Here is an 18,310-nt window from a genome sequence, read left to right as displayed (position 1 = left end):
CAAGTTAAGAAATCACGGCTATTGTTTCTGGGACGTAAAACGCCTTCTTTCGATTGATTTCAGAGCACGTTGCTCAAGTATTACAGCTGCAGTGTATTGCGAAATAGATGTGTGAGAGCTAACATCTGAGCCTGGTACGAGGAACTGTTGTCCGGGATAGTCCTCTTCATTGTTAACGCGTGCCCAATCACTGCTGCCCACACCGAGGAAGAAATCCCCAACTTTTCCAAGACTGCGAATACTACGCTTTATTTAGACTTCAAGGTTGATGGACTTCCCTAGAGGTCAGTGGATGTCATGTGACTCAGATTTTCACTATAAGCTTGTCGACCACACTCAGAATGGCGTCGACATGGCAAGCAGTGGCTGTTACCTCTTACTGCAGTTCGTGGACAACATCTTGCAGACCAGGAGGGCCACAATTCGTTTCCCAAGCGGAGAACTTATATGAAGAGGGCTTGAAGACACTAGACCGAAGTTACGAATAGCTTTCGCGAACATTTTGCACCATTTTACTTTGTCGAACACGTTTTGTAGAACACCAAATGCAATGTACGTGCCTCGATTTTCCGTAAGTCTTGTTTCCATTATGAAACGCAAAGTCAGCTGTCTTCCTCTAGTGCCTTTTCGTTTCCTAAAGCCAAACTGAATCTTCTTTCACGTTCTTCTGTATATTATTTTTGTCGAGAGCACTGATGTACGAACTGATAAGCTGACTGTATAATAGTTTTCACACGTATCTAATATGACAACTTTCTGAAACATGTGGAAGATTTTTTTAATTTTTTTTATTTTTGTAGAATACTGATGCCATGTGTCTAGTAACGTAGATACTATAGGCCAACTTGATCTTGAATAATCGTTTGGTTTCCAACTTCTCCCAATGACGTGAGATGCCTATGTCTTCCGTCTCGTTTGATCTCAAATCTTCGAAAGCTCTCCTGATTTCTGACTCTAACATTAAATCCCTTTTATCTTTCATATCGTCTTCCATTTCATTTACAGTCACGTCGTTAAGCTACGTTCACACTGCGGAGATTCGTGCCCGGCACATCTAGCTGATGAGGTGTGGCACAAGTCGCAAATCCCTGCGACTTTTACCTGCAACGTCGACGCTAGAATTCCGATAAATGCTCTCTTCCGGCACATGTGCCTGTCTCCGTTCGCCGAGCGATGACACGGCACAAATCGCAGATATATTTTCTACTGCGCTTGCGCAGTTCACAGGCAGACGCGAGGTGTTGCATCTTGGGTACACGTGATCAGCTCTGTACGTTACGTAGCAATTAGTGTTATAACCTGTAATCTCGTCCTATTTTGCATTCGTTTGCGATGATGGAGTGGATGAAGGACTACACAATGAAACTAATTGAAGAATTTCTTGAAAGACGCTCTTTGTGGGATCCATCATCCTCTGATTATAAAAATCGCAATGCCAAATGGGACGAAATTAATCAGTTAGCGTGTTTATTCGGCGTTTCTGAGAACTTAAGATCTCAATTCCTAAAAAAAAAAAAAAAGTATTTTCGATGAACACACACTGAAGTAGCTTCGACACTAAGCAAACAAATGTTGCCACCACACTTGTCCTTCAGCGGTGACAAAATATGCTGCGCCGGCCGTGGTGGCCGAACGGTTCTAGGCGCTACAGTCTGGAACCGCAGGACCGCTACGTTCGTGGGTTCGAATCCTGCCTCCGGCATGGATGTGTGTGATGTCCTTAGGTTAGTTAGGTTTAAGTAGTTCTAGGGGACTGATGACCTCAGACGTTAAGTCCCATAGTGCTCAGAGCCATTTGAACCATTTTGAAAATATGCTGCAAACTCATTTCTCACTTGCTTTGCCTCTTCGGCAACATTTCTGCCCATTCTTGATAGCGATGTAAGTGGTGGATGGTCTCTCCATCTCCCAGGTTCTACAGTCCCTTCATCTGTGTTTTTAGAACTGCCTGGTGGTGAATAAATTAGGCGAGCTTCCGATTTCTTCTTAGGGAGTTGTGAAGATAAATGCAGCACGAAACCACAACAGTTGCTTTATGGGGATCAAGATGAAAAACAGACGACAGTATCCCAAAGGCATTTTCGATTACTCTTCGGGCTCTACAGAGTCTGTAATTATATACTCTTTCTTTGCTGCCTTTGTTATGATTACCTGGAAATGGTTCCATTATGTGTTCTTGTAGTGCAAAGGCATCGTCAGGAACAATGACGTAGGGGGTGGACACTTCTCTTCCAGACAGAGGTTCTGGTTCTGGTATGTGCAACTCGCCTGCTTGAAGGGCTTTGTTAAAAGTTGTTCGGTTATATACACCTCCGTCCGAAATAGGTCCTTGCACTCCCACATCTGCATAAGGAAATTGGTAATCGACACCAACTAATGCCATTAACAATAGGCTGAAAGTGTCTTTATAGTTGTAATTAGTGCTAACAGCATGGTTCAAATGGCTCTGAGCACTATGCGACTTAACTTCTGAGGTCATCAGTCGCCTAGAACTTAGAACTAATTAAACCTAACTAACCTAAGGACACCACACACATCCATGCCCGAGGCAGGATTCGAACCTGCGACCGTAGCGATCGCTTGGCTCCAGACTGTAGCGCCCAGAACCGCACGGCCACTCCGGCCGGCGCTAACAGCATGAGCAGGGTTAACAATTCGAACATTTTTTCCATCTAAATCCCCCATGCAGTGAGGGAAATTCCAGCGATACTCAAATTCTCGTGCATTTTGCTTCTATTGTGCTTCAGTTTGCGGTGCGTGAAAAATGTAAACAAAGATTCTGAACCTTTTTTCCGTTTTTTAGGGTACATCAGAAGATGTAAGAAAAGACGATGACTCACAACTGGAAGAAATAAAAAGTATGAATACTGCGAGTATTTGTAGTACTTCTAGGACACAGTTGGAGTCACCCCAAATTCCACCGCAGAAGAAAGAGAAAATGATTCAAAATAATTCGTCTGCCGATGCTGCACTTGAAGTTTTAAAGAGGAAAAGTGAGCATCTCCTCACAAAAAGAAGATAAATTGGCGTCATTTTCAAAATATATTAAATGTGAACTACGAGAATATCGTAACAAAAAACGTCTTACCATTCTGCAAAAGAAAATACAGGACTTAACATTCGAGGCAAAACTCGAAGAACTAGGAGAATTTGAACAGTCAAATTACGGAAATGTTAAGAGAGAACAGTTAAATGTCTACATCTGTGTGTTAACTTCAGTGGTATTTTGTTCTAAGTAATCAATAAAAATAAGTTCTTACCTCAATTGCTCTTTGAAGTGCCTTTATAATAGCCTGACACACTTTTGGTATTATTTCACTGATTCTGGATTTGGAAATCCTGTGCATGTACATTAACGAGCTGTACGAATCTCCAGTAGCTGAAAAGCGTAGTGTAACGGCAAGTTGTTCAGCAGGGGTTACAGCCTCTCAAAATTTGTATCCTGCAGTGTGTAGTACTGTGCTGTCATATTTAGTAATATTTCAGAGTCCGTCGTAAACATACTAAGAAAATTTTTGAAGCCCTGTCTGTCTTGAAGTTTAAGGTCACGCATCCCAGAAGTGTAAGCTCCATGACTACCCCCTTTATTGAGAAAATTACGCACCCACAGCTTGCGTTCCTTTCTCCGCTTATTCTCCGTATTCACTATTACAATCACAGCTCTAGCGCAAAGAAATAGAAGTTCTGCGTCGGATGCCATGTTCCGTGAAACTGACTGGCTGCACGTCACCAGTGAAAACGCTCACGTTTGCTACTTGTTCCAAGTCGCGAGATAGACGTGCCGAGAAACATTTCTCCGCGACTTGTGCCGGGCACGAATCTCCGCGACAAATCCCACAGCGTGAACATACCTGTAGACAGTTTCTCCCCCTTGTAGAGCTCTTGAATCTACTCTTTCAGTCCATCCGCTCTTTTCTCTGTATTGAACAAAGTAATTCCTCTTGCACTCATAATGTTGGCGCCTTTGCTCTTAATTTCACCTACTGCTATTTTAACTTTTCTGTATGATAAATCTGTCCTTTCGACTAGAATTTCTTCTTGCTTTTCTTTACATTTTTCCCTGCAACTTTCTGATTTAGCGCTACTGCACTTCCCATGTAATTCCTTCCCACGAAATGTTGCATTGCTCTACTGCGGTCTTTTCCCGATCATTTTTATGCGTTCTTCTTTCGACGACCAATTAAAGTATCGCTTCTGTTACCCAAGATTTCTTTCCAGTTACCTTCTCGAACCTATGTCCACCCATGTTCCAAAATTGCTCTTTCGACTGATGTTCGTTGCTCTTTAACTGAACAGCCTACTGTTGTGCTCGGTATCGCACTAACTCTAGCCTAAGAGAATTTGAAACGCTCTTCATCAATCCTCAACATCTCAGAATCACAATTCATTCTACATTGGTTCTTCCGACCGATTCTCTTAAATTACAGCCAACTCTTCATTATTACTGCATTGTGATTTAACTCTATATTCGTTTCTGAGTACATCTGACAATCTAATTCCTCACTTCGGAATCTCTGTCTGCTCATGATGTAATCCAGCGGGACCATTCCCACGTCTCCAGACCTTTCCCGATATACATCTTTTTCCTGTAATTACTGAACAGCGTATTTAGTTTTCACACAGTTATCGACGGATAATGCACAGCTCAAAACTTTGGCGGCCGATGGATAAATGCGTGACGCTGCTGTGCGATTTCACCGTGTAGCAGCGTCGCACATTCATCCATCGCCGCCAAAAATTAGAGTCGTACATTTTCCGTCGATAACTGTGTGAACACTAAATGGCTCTGAGCACTATGCGACTCAACTTCTGATGTCATCAGTCGCCTAGAACTTAGAACTAATTAAACCTAACTAACCTAAGGACATCACACACATCCATGCCCGAGGCAGGATTCGAACCTGCGACCGTAGCGGTCACGCGGTTCCAGACTGAAGCGCCTTTAACCGCACGGCCACACCGACCGGCTTGTGAACACTAAATACGCTGTTCAATAATTACAGGAAAAAGATGTATATCTGGATACGTCCGGAAATACTAGGGCATAAAGTCTTTGCAAATTTTATTCTGTGTACTCAGTTGCACAGTAACTATGCCTCACAGACAGCACCTAAACAGTATTCTCCCTGTGGCCGAGCGGTTCTGGGCGCTTCAGTCCGGAATCACGCGGCTGCTACGGTCGCAGGTTCGAATCCTGCCTCGGGCATGGATGTGTGTGATGTCCTTAGGTTAGTTAGGTTTAAGTCGTTCTAAGTCTAGGAAACTGATGACCTCAGATGTTAAGTCCCATAGTGCTTAGAGCCATTTGAAACATTTTGAACAATATGTACAAATGTCAGCATTTGAGAGTGAACGTGAGGTTGGGCTCAAAGAAGCCAGTCGGAGTAATCGGCGAATGCCTGTAATTTGAATAGGACCGATGCCACTATTCGACGATGTTGGCAGGAACGCGTGAATCGCGGCTGAACAAACGTCGAGAAGGAAACGGTCGACCTAGAGAGACGGCAGAACACTAGGGCCGAGCAATCATCACGGAGACACAAGAGGACTGTTTTGATCATTATTATGGAGCTTCACTGACCACAGAGACCATTAATGAGCGCCTGAGAGAAACGGGGCTGAACTCACGGCGCCCCTTTAGCGGACTACAATTGACCTCTGTACTAAAACTAGCACGTTTGCAGTAGTGTGCGCACATTCAGCCTGGAATCTTATTGACTGGAGTCTTCAGGGATGTGTTCGCGCTTCGAACTGAAACCCGATAACCAGCGAAGACGTGGCTGGAGACGCTCCAGACAGCGGTGGGCTAGCAACCTCAACCTGAGGTGCCACTTCATTTCATAGCAGGAACCCTTTGGTTGTCATCCACGGTACCGTTACAGTACAGTGGTACGTCGATGATATTCTACTCCCTATTTTTTGCCCTTCATACCAAGTCATCCTGGACTTAAGTTTCAGCAAGATAATGCCCGGCCGCACACGGCAAGAGTTTCTACTGCTTATCTTCGTGCTTGATAAGCCTTATCTTGGCCAGGAAGATCGCCCAATCTCTCCCCCGTTGAGAACGTTTAGAGTATTATGAACAAGGCCCTCCAACTAGCTCGGTATTTTGACGACCTAACGCGCTGGTTGGACAGAAAGTGGCACGATATCCCTCAGGAGGACATGCAACAACTCTATCAATCAGTTCCAATAGCTGCTTGCATAAGGGCCAGAGAAAGACCAATGTTCTACTGACTAGCTCAATTTTCAAAGCACTTTTTGATGAATATATCATCCAATACTTTTAAAATTATAACCATTTTTCTGTAAATGTACATTTATATCCTGTCCTCTCTGCCTGCTGCTACCGAGCCTATATACCCTCGTAACTTTCTCTTCTATTCCCTCTCCTATACGATGTTCAAATCCCTCTAATTACAGTAGAGTCCCATAAATCCGAACTAATTGGGACCGAACCTTGTTGGGATTGCCGATTTGTTCGTAATAGACTGAATTACGGTGACGAGTTTTCTAGAATGAAGTATTCCAAGAAGTAGGTACACCTTGGTAACAGATGGGAACAAGTGTGGGAACAATGGCTCACTCTCACTTCCTGCCCTTGTTGTTGCTATGCATTGTTGAGACCTTTGTAGTGTCAGCGGTCAGTGCACTGCCAGTTGGCTCGCAAAGCGCTTGGTTATGTTAGTTATCGATCGCTGGCACACGTTAACAGTTGTATTCGTTCAGCTGTAGTGGTGTACGTAGTTTCATCATGAGTAAATGTAAACCTACAACTTTAACTCTCAAAGAAAAACTGAATGCTTTGAACTGGATAGACAATGGTGAGAATGTATCTAAACTGGGAGCGGAACTGGGTGCTGGTAAAGCAACCATTTGTGATTGGAAGAAGAACCGAGTGAAGCTTGAACAGTCCTGTGCAACGTTTTCGAAAAAAAAACACTCGAAATTCGGCAGACTTTGAAACAGTCCCAGTACGATAAACAGGATGAAGCTCTTTTCCTTTGGTTTACGCAGGAAAGAGAAAGGGGAACGCCTTTGAGTGGAGCACTGGTTCAGGAGAAGGCTGTTTACCTTAACAAGTTAATGAATGGTGATGAGTCTTTTAGTGCGAGTACTGGTTGCTTGAACAGATTCAAAAAACGTCGTGGAATCCTTCAGTTAACACTTACTGTAGAGTATGTAGCGAAGGAATACTTGGGTGAGTTTGAAAAAATGATAAGAGAGAGGAAGTATTCTCCCCATCAAACTTACAACGCTGACAAGACTGGCTTTAATTTTAGGGCATTGCCAACAAAAAGCCTGGCATGAAAAGCAGAAGACCATGCTCCTGGTTTTAAAATGTGCAAAGATCGTGAGACTTTATTACCGCCCAGCAACGGTGCTGGTAATCACAATCTGCCTTTAATGTTGATCGGCGAATCTGCTAGGTCCAGAGCTTTTAAAAACTGCAACATGAAGTCCCTGTCCGTATATTATCACAACCAGAAAGAAGCATGGAAGGATGATAAGCTATTCAAAGAATGGTTTGACGACCAGTTTTTTTCCCTCTGTTCGACGGTTTTCTAAGGAAAATCATTTGTCTCCCCGTGCAATCCTTTTAATTGATAACGGGCCATTTCACCCAGGCACCCGCATCTCGTGGTCGTGCGGTAGCGTTCTCGCTTCCCACGCCCGGGTTCCCGGGTTCGATTCCCGGCGGGGTCAGGGATTTTCTCTGCCTCGTGATGGCTGGGTGTTGTGTGCTGTCCTTAGGTTAGTTAGGTTTAAGTAGTTCTAAGTTCTAGGGGACTTATGACCACAGCAGTTGACTCCCATAGTGCTCAGAGCCATTTGAACCATTTCACCCAGGCACTGAGGAATTAACTGATGGAAAAATTGTGGCGAAGTTTTGCCGCTGAATTTTACACCACGTCTACAGCCGATGGACCAGGGCGCACTGCAAACATTAAAACTAATTTACAGAAAACAATTTTTTAGAATGCTGATCCAAGATGATAGCATTCCTTTATTGGACGAAATAAAGACTACCAATGTGAAGGATGTTGTTTATTGGACCGCTAAGGCTTGGCAGAATATTTCAGAAAATACTCTGAGAAAATCTTGGAGAAAACTGTGGACATCTCTTGAATTTCAGGACAATCTAGTTGAAAATGGAGAGAAAAATCTACTACAAATGATACAGATAATCCCTGGATGTGAAGAAGCTAGTGAAGGAGACGTAGATGAGTGGATGGCATGTGTGGAGAACCTTACTGACGCTGATTTAGTTGCTGCTGTGACTCAAGACCAGGGAGAAGTGGACTGCTGTGACGGAAGTGACAATGAGCCTGAAAGCCACAAAGGAGAGCTGGTGCCACACAGTTACGCAGCAGACGCCTTGACCTCGCGCTACGTTATCTGGAGCAACAGACCACTGCTACACCTGCTGATTTCATGTTTATGAGACGATGATGCAGCTATGCGTCATATAACAGACTGTCTTCAAAACGCCAAAAAATGAATGAGTTTTTGTCATCTAAAAAGTAGGGATAAAATGTCTGCTGTATTTTAGTAAGTTTGACAGCTTTTCTTTCATTATTGTTGGGGCTTTCGTGGCCACTTGTTGACAAACTGCCTATTGGCTTCTGTCTCGGGTTCTTCATTAGATGAACGTCGGCCGAAGAACCCGAGACAGAAGCCAATAGGCAGTTTTCTTTCATTGTTACACATTGTTTAAACCTAATGTTTTCTTGCCAATTTTTCTAATACATGTTTACTGTACTGTGTAAATTAAAACAGTGTAAATGTACAGCAGTTTACCGCACAGTTTTCCATACTTAGACTAACCTTTTTCATGTTCGGATTAACCGAACGTTCGGATTACTAGGGTTCGGATTAGCGGGACTCTGCTGTATCCCTTTGTATTTTTATTACCCTTTCATTATTCTCATATACTTTCTCTATTTCTTCATCTTCTGCTTGTATTCACAGTGTATTAACTGTAGTTGGTTGATACTGATGAGATAATTCCTATCACTGAACTGTACGCAGTAATTCACTCTCTGCCCTAATTTTCTGCTCAAAGCTAATCCTGTTCTCATTATCCCAACTTAAATAAGAAGGCATATATCTGATGAGACCAAATTCTCGTCTGGTCAGATACATACCTTCTTATTTCAGTTGTCTGGTGGCTACTGACGGCAAATTCTGGTAGGCTGCTGGGCAGTTCGAAGTGAAACTGAAGAGTGGCTGCACGGTAAACTACCTTAAGGGGCTCCGGAAAGGTTCAAAACCATGCAAAGTTCAATTTTTACTTTTTTGCGTTTTCTGAATCTGCAGACTATTACCTTTTAATAGATATATAATTTATTCAATTCCGAAGACTACAACTAGTTTTAAATTTTTTTGAAATGTGTTCTACATGGGCGTGACCCACTGTGGCGCTGTTAAACTGCTGTCAAATGGTGTTATTATTAACGTCCGTGTTCATCAGGTACATTTTAGTGATGTGAGATAAAGTATGTGTTGTGGCTAACCTGTGATGGTTCAATATATATCGCTGGTGTGATTGTCGATTGTTTCATGTTTATTTACTCTGTCGTTATCTCTAAAATATTCGTAATTAATTCTGTTTCTTGAGTCTCTGTTTTGTTGAAGTATAATAATGAGTAAAAGTAAAGTTATTAGAAATCCTCTGAAGGCTTTTAAGAAAAGGAGAAATGTTGGAAAGCCAAAGGTATGTGTTATTACTGTAAACAATAAAGACGATGAAAATCCCCAACGTAGCTTGTGTCCCAAAGAAGAAGACAGTTGGTGTAAATATAACAAAGGATTGCTAACTGGTGAAGTGTACACTCATAAGCATAGTCTGCCTCATGCAATAATGGAGGTGATAAAACCTATTTTCAGAGACTTAGCAGCACCTGAACTGTTGAAAAAGTGTATTCACGGAAAAACTCAAAACCCCAATGAAAGTGTAAATAGTGTTATATGGTCGAGAATCCCCAAGACTGTATTTGTTGGAATAGAAACACTTCACTTTGGTGTTTATGATGCTGTTGCGACTTTCAATGATGGCAATATTGAAAGGTGCAAGGTATTTAGAAATATGGGAATGAAGATAGGTTCTAACATGGTACGAGCGATGCTTGCTTTAGACAAGGAACGCCTTCGGGCTGCAGACAGGGCTGTAAAGAATCTAGAAATACAAGCAAGAGTAAACAGGAGGAGGAACAAGAGGAAGCTGGAGGAGGAGTTTGCAGAGGATGAAGATAATCCATCCTATGGACCTGGAATGCACTAAAAAGTTAATGCAATCTTTGTCGCTCGATTCCCAAAACTTTTATTTTCTCATACTAATTACATGTTTTCTAAGGATCTTCCAAACATATTTGTTTCAAATAACTGAACTAAAATTTTGTAAAATCCCTGTGTTAAGTTGTAGCCCATATTCCAATAAATAATCTGTAAAAAGTTCAACTTCCTACCTCAAATACTTTGTGAGGAAAGATGTAATTTATAAGCGTTATTTTAACATTGCAAGTATAGGGCGTTCCGGAGCCCCTTAACAAACAGTTACAAGGAGTCACGACACGCAACCAGTGTTTTTCCGCGACCATACTAATAATCACAGTCTGCCACCGTGTTTGTTTCTTGCAGACAATTCCGTAAACTGCACTTAAAATATTAGGATTGGAATAGATTCCTTGAAATAAATATTTAGTAGCTCTGGAATGGAATTATGTGGTAAAGTAATTTAAGAATTCGATGTTTCTGGCCTTCGCTATCTGAAAGCTATCCAGTAGTAAAATGCTTCATCGAAATGAAAAACCATCTTTTCATTTTACCGTTGCTCTTTGGAATATTTGGATGAAATACAATGGAGCGAATTACATCGCAGGTAGGCCGGAGTTTGTGTTTGACAAAGAACGTACACGTACATTTACATTTAACGAGACGTGACGTGCAAATTCCTCGCCACTGTTTCACGACCCACTTGTTCGTTGCTAACAATCATATAGAGAATATGTTTCCTCGGGGGAAAGCTTTTAAGCATGTGAAACCTTTAGATACACCGATGAAAATTGGTGGCATATGCTGCTTACAATGCGATATACACTCAGTTTTCCTTCTCTGAATGCACTTTCGTGACACTCTGCACAAGCTATCAGCACGTCACCCAGCTGTAGACTTAAAATCAATTTGTTAATAAAAATTTTCCGAAAAACATAGTCCAAATGACCTTCAGTAAACTTATTATATATTTATATAGATATTCACTCGACGGTATTTTCTCGAACCCCCAAGATTCAAATGATCGAATAACTCTTTTGTGGACAGAGGATCATGTCGTTGAGAGACGGATAAACCTCAGTCTGGTACTCATCGATCCCACTGAAACTCCAGGAATTTACAAATTAATTTATTTCCTAATTTTAAGTCGGAAAGAAAACATAATTCTTCCGTGTGCTTCGCCACAGATCTTCTGCGTGTTGTATATGCTCCATTGTTGTAGTTGAATTAACACATCAGTTTATAATATGATGACTGATAACCTTTCTGATTTGTCACGCATCCGATTTTGATGTCATATTCTGCCGAACGTTGGTGCAATTGTATCCGAAAACATTCACTTAACAGTGGCACGACAGCCTGTGTACAAACGGCGATTTTCCGAAATTTTAGCCAAGTAGCTTCAGTGAAAGGAACGGAAAAACTGGTTTGAGTAGCTTGTTTGTGAGTACAAACGAAAGCTAATATAGTTACAAAAGTAATCCTATAGACACTCAATCCATCTAGCGAAACTGACACATAATCTCCCAATCACCGGCATTAGTCGGCTCCACCACATACCTGGTCTATGATTTCCTGGCCGTACCAGCAGAAATGGGCAGTCTGGTTGATGTATGCTGGGAAGGTCAGCACTTTCTTCAGAACAGTTGATCTCTTCGCGCCCGGACGGAAAGCCTGGCAAATACAAATAGAAATCTGCATTATATCTGAGCGTCTGAAGTGTTTATTACAACGAGACGTAGCTGTAACATAGGCAGCGAGTGATTCGTGTAAAATTTCTTTAGCTGAAATGTCCCCAAAAAAAGTGTTACGTGGCTACACACATGGGCTTACAGGATTCACCTTTACAGTACTTCCGACCGGGAGGGGAGTTATTTAGTAGGACAGTCTACATGCTTTAAATATAACAATGGCTATTTCTGAAATAAACTTGTGGCACAGGTAATATAAAACGCAATGACGTTTGTGGTATGGATCTAGCGCAGCCCGAAGAATGATTTGGTGCAGTTCTTCACTCTGGTCTCTGCTGTGCAAGCCTCTTCAGCTCTGTATAGGTACTACAACGTATATCCGTCTGAACCTATTTACTGTATTCAAGCCTTTGGTCTCACTCTGCAATTTCAACCCTCCGCGTTCCCATCCAGCGGGTATTGTAAAAGACTGGCATTTGAGCACCATTGGTTCTACCCTTCTTGCGATTCCTTGTTCCTCGAAGTCACATGATCTGCTTTCACTTATCATTCACCCTTGTTCCTTTACACTAGCATTGCGGTAAACACGTGCAGCAAAGTGTGAGAGTGAAGTGACTCAACTGGAAACGCGTTCCAAATTTGATGTACACTGAACAGCAAGATTCTTGTGGGCAAAACGCTATGTTGCACAGGGATTCACTATGTAAATCTGGCGGTATGTGGACCAAATGTAATGTGTCCAGGAATACTGAAATTGTGCCATCAATTTGATCGCCGCGCGGGATTAACCGAGCGGTCTCGGGCGCTGCAGTCATGGACTGTGCGGCTGGTCCCGGCGGAGGTTCGAGTCCTCCCTCGGGCATGGGTGTGTGTGTGTTTGTTCTTAGGATAATTTAGGTTAAGTAGTGTGTAAGCTTAGGGACTGATGAACTTAGCAGTTAAGTCCCATAAGATTTCATAAACATTTCAGCAATTTGATTGGGAAGGAAGGGTATCGACTTGGATCACAGACGGTAATTCGTAGGAAAAGGGTACCACCAACCTTAAGTCTTCGTAACACTTTTATTATTTAAGCAAACAGTTTCGTCGCTTCATTAGCCACATTTTCAGGCCACTATGCAAAAAATATTGGAGCCGTCCGAACTTAGGTGCACTTATTGTAGGTACGGTACCTACTGAACTGGATACCGCGGACTTCTATTTATTCGACCTGTACACTGCACACGCCCGAGGACAGTTTCATTTTTCACGTGGGGTCCTGAAGATGACAATAATGAAGCGTCGAAATTGATTGATTAATAATAAATAAAAATAAAAAATAAATAAATCACAGCTGCTGGTATACTTTTTCTACGAATGATTGATCAGCCGCAGTCCCGCATCCACGTGTACTTATGATTTTCCAACGATGAGGAGATTCGCGCAGAGGATCTTGAATGGCTACGTGACCAAGGAGCAGATTTCTTTTGTCGAGGAACTAAACGATTGGTAGAATCATGTGACGGATGTTTGCAGACGTGGTGACTATGAAAAACATTGTCATTTATCTACGTTCATTTGAACGCTAACGCAGAATTCAATAGACGTTTCTTGGCATGTCTCTGTAATGTCTAACTTAATTTATAAAAAAATTTAAAAAAAAATCAAGCAAATCTTGCTTAGCTACCAGTGGAACATTAAACATAATAATTCTCTTCCTTGTAATTTTGTTAGTTACGGAAATAGGAAGAGCAGTACGTCTTGTTTAGTTTGCATACTACTTTTTTTCTTTTTTTCGGTTCGGAACTTCCTCTTCTGAAGGCCATTCAAAAATGTATCACAACAAACCATTCACGATAACATGAAGTTATTAGAAACGTAACAAAAGTCCGACTTTGACTCTATTCTCGTAGCACACAGGACAGGCACGTGGGGAAATATAACTCTTTCAGTGTGAACGTAGGCCTCCGCGGCCGTTGTCACAGTCAACAAAATACTTCTGTGTTTGAGGCCGCACGGTCAACTATAAAATTCCGACGTTGCGGCAGCTGTTGCAAGGCGCCTTCCTCCGGGTGTATTGCTAACTGCTGGATGCTGCTGCTGTTACATGACAGGGGACTCGTGGGCCCCTGTTGTTCGATGGAGTCCAAGCGGGGGGAGCTATGCCTCCACGGTGGCGATTGTCCGTGAGTTGACCTGACTTCATGATGATGTCCTTGCAGTCGGTTGGGACGGTGTCTTCTGGACGCATGTGCGACTTATTGGTCGCGAAGCAGGTGGGGCCATCGGGTTGTGTTAAGTCGTTGCACCCGGTGACCCAGTGCTCGGAGGAGCGGATTTGTGTACTGAGCGCACTTCTCGTAGAAGAGCTGTGCAGCCTGGCGGAACCTATCACGAAAAGTAGGTATGTTGGAGACCCGGTTGAGGTCGGCGGACGGGAAGTCCTGAACTGCTGGATGAGCACTAGTTTGTTACTTATATACTATGAAGGAGTACTGTCATTGGATATGAGGGTGAGGAGGAAAGGGTATTAGTTCATTTTATTGGTCTTTGCATTGCGTGTTGTCATTGGCGGAAATCGGTTTTTTCCACTGGAGTTTCCTTTATTGCTTGCCATTGGTGGAAATCGGCGAAAAGGAAACTGAGCGGCGTCTGCAGCGTAGCGCTGTTTACTAACTGCGCACTATCGACTCTGTGTACCCTCCGCTGTTGTTGCCTACCGCGCGCCTGTTGCTTTGCGAGAGCTGTCCTTCCGCAAAGCTGTCACTGCTGGCAGCCAAGACGCTGGGAGTCGGTACCCGTCTTCTCTATTCATATTGTCAGGTCGCTTGGCTATTTCTGTAGCCTCTCTAATCTTCCTCCTCAAACTAAACGGCTGTTTCGCCAGTACGCGGGCCTCTCGAAATTCGATCTTCATCCTACACTGATACTAATGTTCTGCCACTACTGATTTGTTGTATTGTTTGAGGCGGATTTACGAGGGCAGTTCAATAAGTAATGCAACACATTTTTTTTTTCTGAAACAGGGGCCGGCCGCGGTGGTCTAGCGGTTCTAGGCGCGCAGTCCGGAACCGCGCGACTGCTACGGTCACAGGTTCGAATCCTGCCTCGGGCATGGATGTGTGTGATGTCCTTAGGTTAGTTAGGTTTAAGTAGTTCTAAGTTCTAGGGGACTGATGACCACAGATGTTACGTCCCATAGTGCTCAGAACCTGAAACAGGGGTTGTTTTATTCAGCATTGAAATACACCAGGTTATTCCCCAATCTTTTAGCTACACAACACTATTTTTCAACGTAATTTCCATTCAATGCTACGGCCTTACGCCACCTTGAAATGAGGGCCTGTATGCCTGCACGGTACCATTCCACTGGTCGATGTCGGAGCCAACGTCGTACTGTATCAATAACTTCATCATCATCCGCGTAGTGCCTCCCACGGATTGCGTCCTTCATTGGGCCAAACATTTGGAAATCCGACGGTGCGAGATCGGGGCTGTAGGGTGCATGAGGAAGAACAGTCCACTGAAGTTTTGTGAGCTCCTCTCGGGTGCGAAGACTTGTGTGAGGTCTTGCGTTGTCATGAAGAAGGAGAAGTTCGTTCAGATTTTTGTGCCTACGAACACGCTGAAGTCGTTTCTTCAATTTCTGAAGAGTAGCACAATACACTTCAGAGTTGATCGTTTGACCATGGGGAAGGACATCGAACAGAATAACCCCTTCAGCGTCCCAGAAGACTGTAACCATGACTTTACCGACTGAGGGTATGGCTTTAAACTTTTTCTTGGTAGGGGAGTGGGTGTGGCGCCACTCCATTGATTGCCGTTTTGTTTCAGGTTCGAAGTGATGAACCCATGTTTCATCGCCTGTAACAATCTTTGACAAGAAATTGTCACCCTCAGCCACATGACGAGCAAGCAATTCCGCACAGATGGTTCTCCTTTGCTCTTTATGGTGTTCGGTTAGACAACGAGGGACCCAGCGGGAACAAACCTTTGAATATCCCAACTGGTGAACAATTGTGACAACACTACCAACAGAGATGTCAAGTTGAGCACTGAGTTGTTTGATGGCGATCCGTCGATCATCTCGAACGAGTGTGTTCGCACGCTCCGCCATTGCAGGAGTCACAGATGTGCACGGCCGGCCCGCACGCCGGAGATCAGACAGTCTTACTTGACCTTGCGGCGATGATGACACACGCTTTGCCCAACGACTCACCGTGCTTTTGTCCACTGCCAGATCACCGTAGACATTCTGCAAGCGCCTATGAATATCTGAGATGCCCTTGTTTTCCGCCAAAAGAAACTCGATCACTGCCCGTTGTTTGCAACGCACATCCGTTACAGACGCCATTTTAACAGCTCCGTACAGCGGTGCCACATGTCGGAAGTCAATGAAACTATACGAGACGAAGCGGGAATGTTTGAAAATATTCCACAAGAAATTTCCGGTTTTTTCAACCAAAATCGGCCGAGAAAAAAAAAATGTGTTGCATTACTTATGGAACTGCCCTCGTATCTCAAAATTTGTCAATTGTATATTTCGTCGAGCCCAGAACGTCTTTTATATTGTTGTTGCTACGAAAAATCGGCTTAATACCTGCCCGACGGAGAATTCTGCCCAGACGTTCAGTAACCCTTTGTACGTATGATAGCAGGGCGGTGTTCTGTGCTTCGTCCTGCAGTACCCTATTGCCCTCCTCCTTCGGCGCCATGGGTTTGTGTATCATCCTCATGTCGTAGACATTAGCTCCAAAAATGGACCTTAGGTTCTGTAGTTCAGTATTCAGATTGTGTTCATCGCCAATCCTGTAGGCTCTCTTAGTTAAAGTTTGCAGGGCCGATTTCTTTTGCGTAGGATGGTGGTGGGAGAATGCATGCAGGTACCTGTCAGTGTTGGTGGGCTTCCTATAAACTGTGTCCAAGCTCCCCTTCAGGCTTACGGTAAACTTCCACGTCGAGAAAAGGAAATACCCCGTTCTTTTCTATTTCCATGTTAAAGTGAATTTTGCTGTGCTGCTGGTTGAAATGTTGGTGGAAGTTCTGAAGCTCTTTTTCTCCGTGTGGCCAGATAACAAAGGTGTCATCAACGTATCGTAGCCAGCATTCTGGGCGTAATGGTGCGGATTGGAGTGCTATTTCTTCGAAAGCTTGCATAAAAATGTGTGCTGCGGCAGGCAAAAGAGGGAACCCATAGCTACACCGTCCGCCTGCTCATAAAAATCCCCTTTCCACCTGAAATAGGTGGTCGTCAAAGAATGGGGCACTAGTCCGTAGATATCAGGTGCGATGCTTCCCTCTGAGGTGTTAATGGTGTCCGCCACGGCCACATACGTGAACAAAGACTTCACGTAAAATCTGATCAAGCGTTACAAAAGTAAGCATACATAATACATACATACATAATCCCCCAGTTATCGATATTAGTTGACTCTAAACCTGGTTAATGATTCCTGGCCGTACGAGCAGACAGAGATGCCCCATATTAGCAGACTACTGACTAAAAATAGGCTATGTGAAGAAGTGGTGGTAAGTTCCTATGGGATCAAGTTCTTGTGGTCATCGGTCCATAGGCTTACACACTACGTAATCTAACTTAAACTAACTTACGTTAAGGACAACTCACAAACTCATGCCCGAGGGAGGACTCGAACCTCCCGAGGGGGCAGCCGCGCGAACCGTGGGAAGGCGCCAAGACCGCGCGGCTACCCCGCGCGGCAGTCAACAAGTCTTCACCTTTCTGTTACAGTAATAGTGATTATTATTACTATAGGGAATATAGCAGTACACAGTTATTTAATTACACCCTAAATGAATGCTTGCAAGAAACGTCACATGCCATAAAAAATAAGCATTTATCTGTTTGACCTTACTGATTATTTGAACATATTGTGACTAAGCAGTTTCTATTTTACTGGTAAACTGTGCCAGAAATTTTGCAATGTGTTCTGTTGCCATTAAACGATGAAAAGATGTTATGTGCATTATTTGTTAGACCACACATATAATGTGCCACATCTTTGTCAATGTAACAATTAGTGTCGCCTGGAATCGGACATACGTCAAACAAAGATACATTATAATTATTGGCAGGTTAACGATGAAGAAATTCAGTGAATACGAAACTGAATCCTGGGACCTTTCCCTGCTTTATAGCTCTGGCATGAAATTGAGAATTATTCCTTATTTATTGACAATTACGATTACTGAAAGGTCAATAAGAAACGACACATTGGTCGCACGGAGTATAGCATTGAAGATAGTTAACTGATGAGAATGTGCACTGTTTTCTTTATCCTCCTACTGCCTTGAGATGTACTGTGTTGTCCGTTTAGCTACCTTCCGAGGGTACTCCAAGCAATTGC

General features: G+C 43.2%; 1 protein-coding gene across 1 annotated transcript in view; it reads right to left on the bottom strand.

Moving 5' to 3' along the window:
* LOC126195367 (odorant receptor 4-like) overlaps window positions 1-18,310 on the bottom strand; it is a 106,100-nt gene that overhangs the window by 30,753 nt on the left and 57,037 nt on the right. The window contains exon 6 of the mRNA XM_049933943.1: window positions 11,836-11,949. Coding sequence (XP_049789900.1) covers window positions 11,836-11,949 — 114 coding nt within the window. The remainder of the gene's footprint in view (window positions 1-11,835; window positions 11,950-18,310) is intronic.

This window comes from Schistocerca nitens, chromosome 7 (assembly GCF_023898315.1).
Source record: "Schistocerca nitens isolate TAMUIC-IGC-003100 chromosome 7, iqSchNite1.1, whole genome shotgun sequence".
NCBI lineage: Eukaryota > Metazoa > Arthropoda > Insecta > Orthoptera > Acrididae > Schistocerca > Schistocerca nitens.
This window is presented reverse-complemented; position numbering and strand designations above follow the sequence as displayed.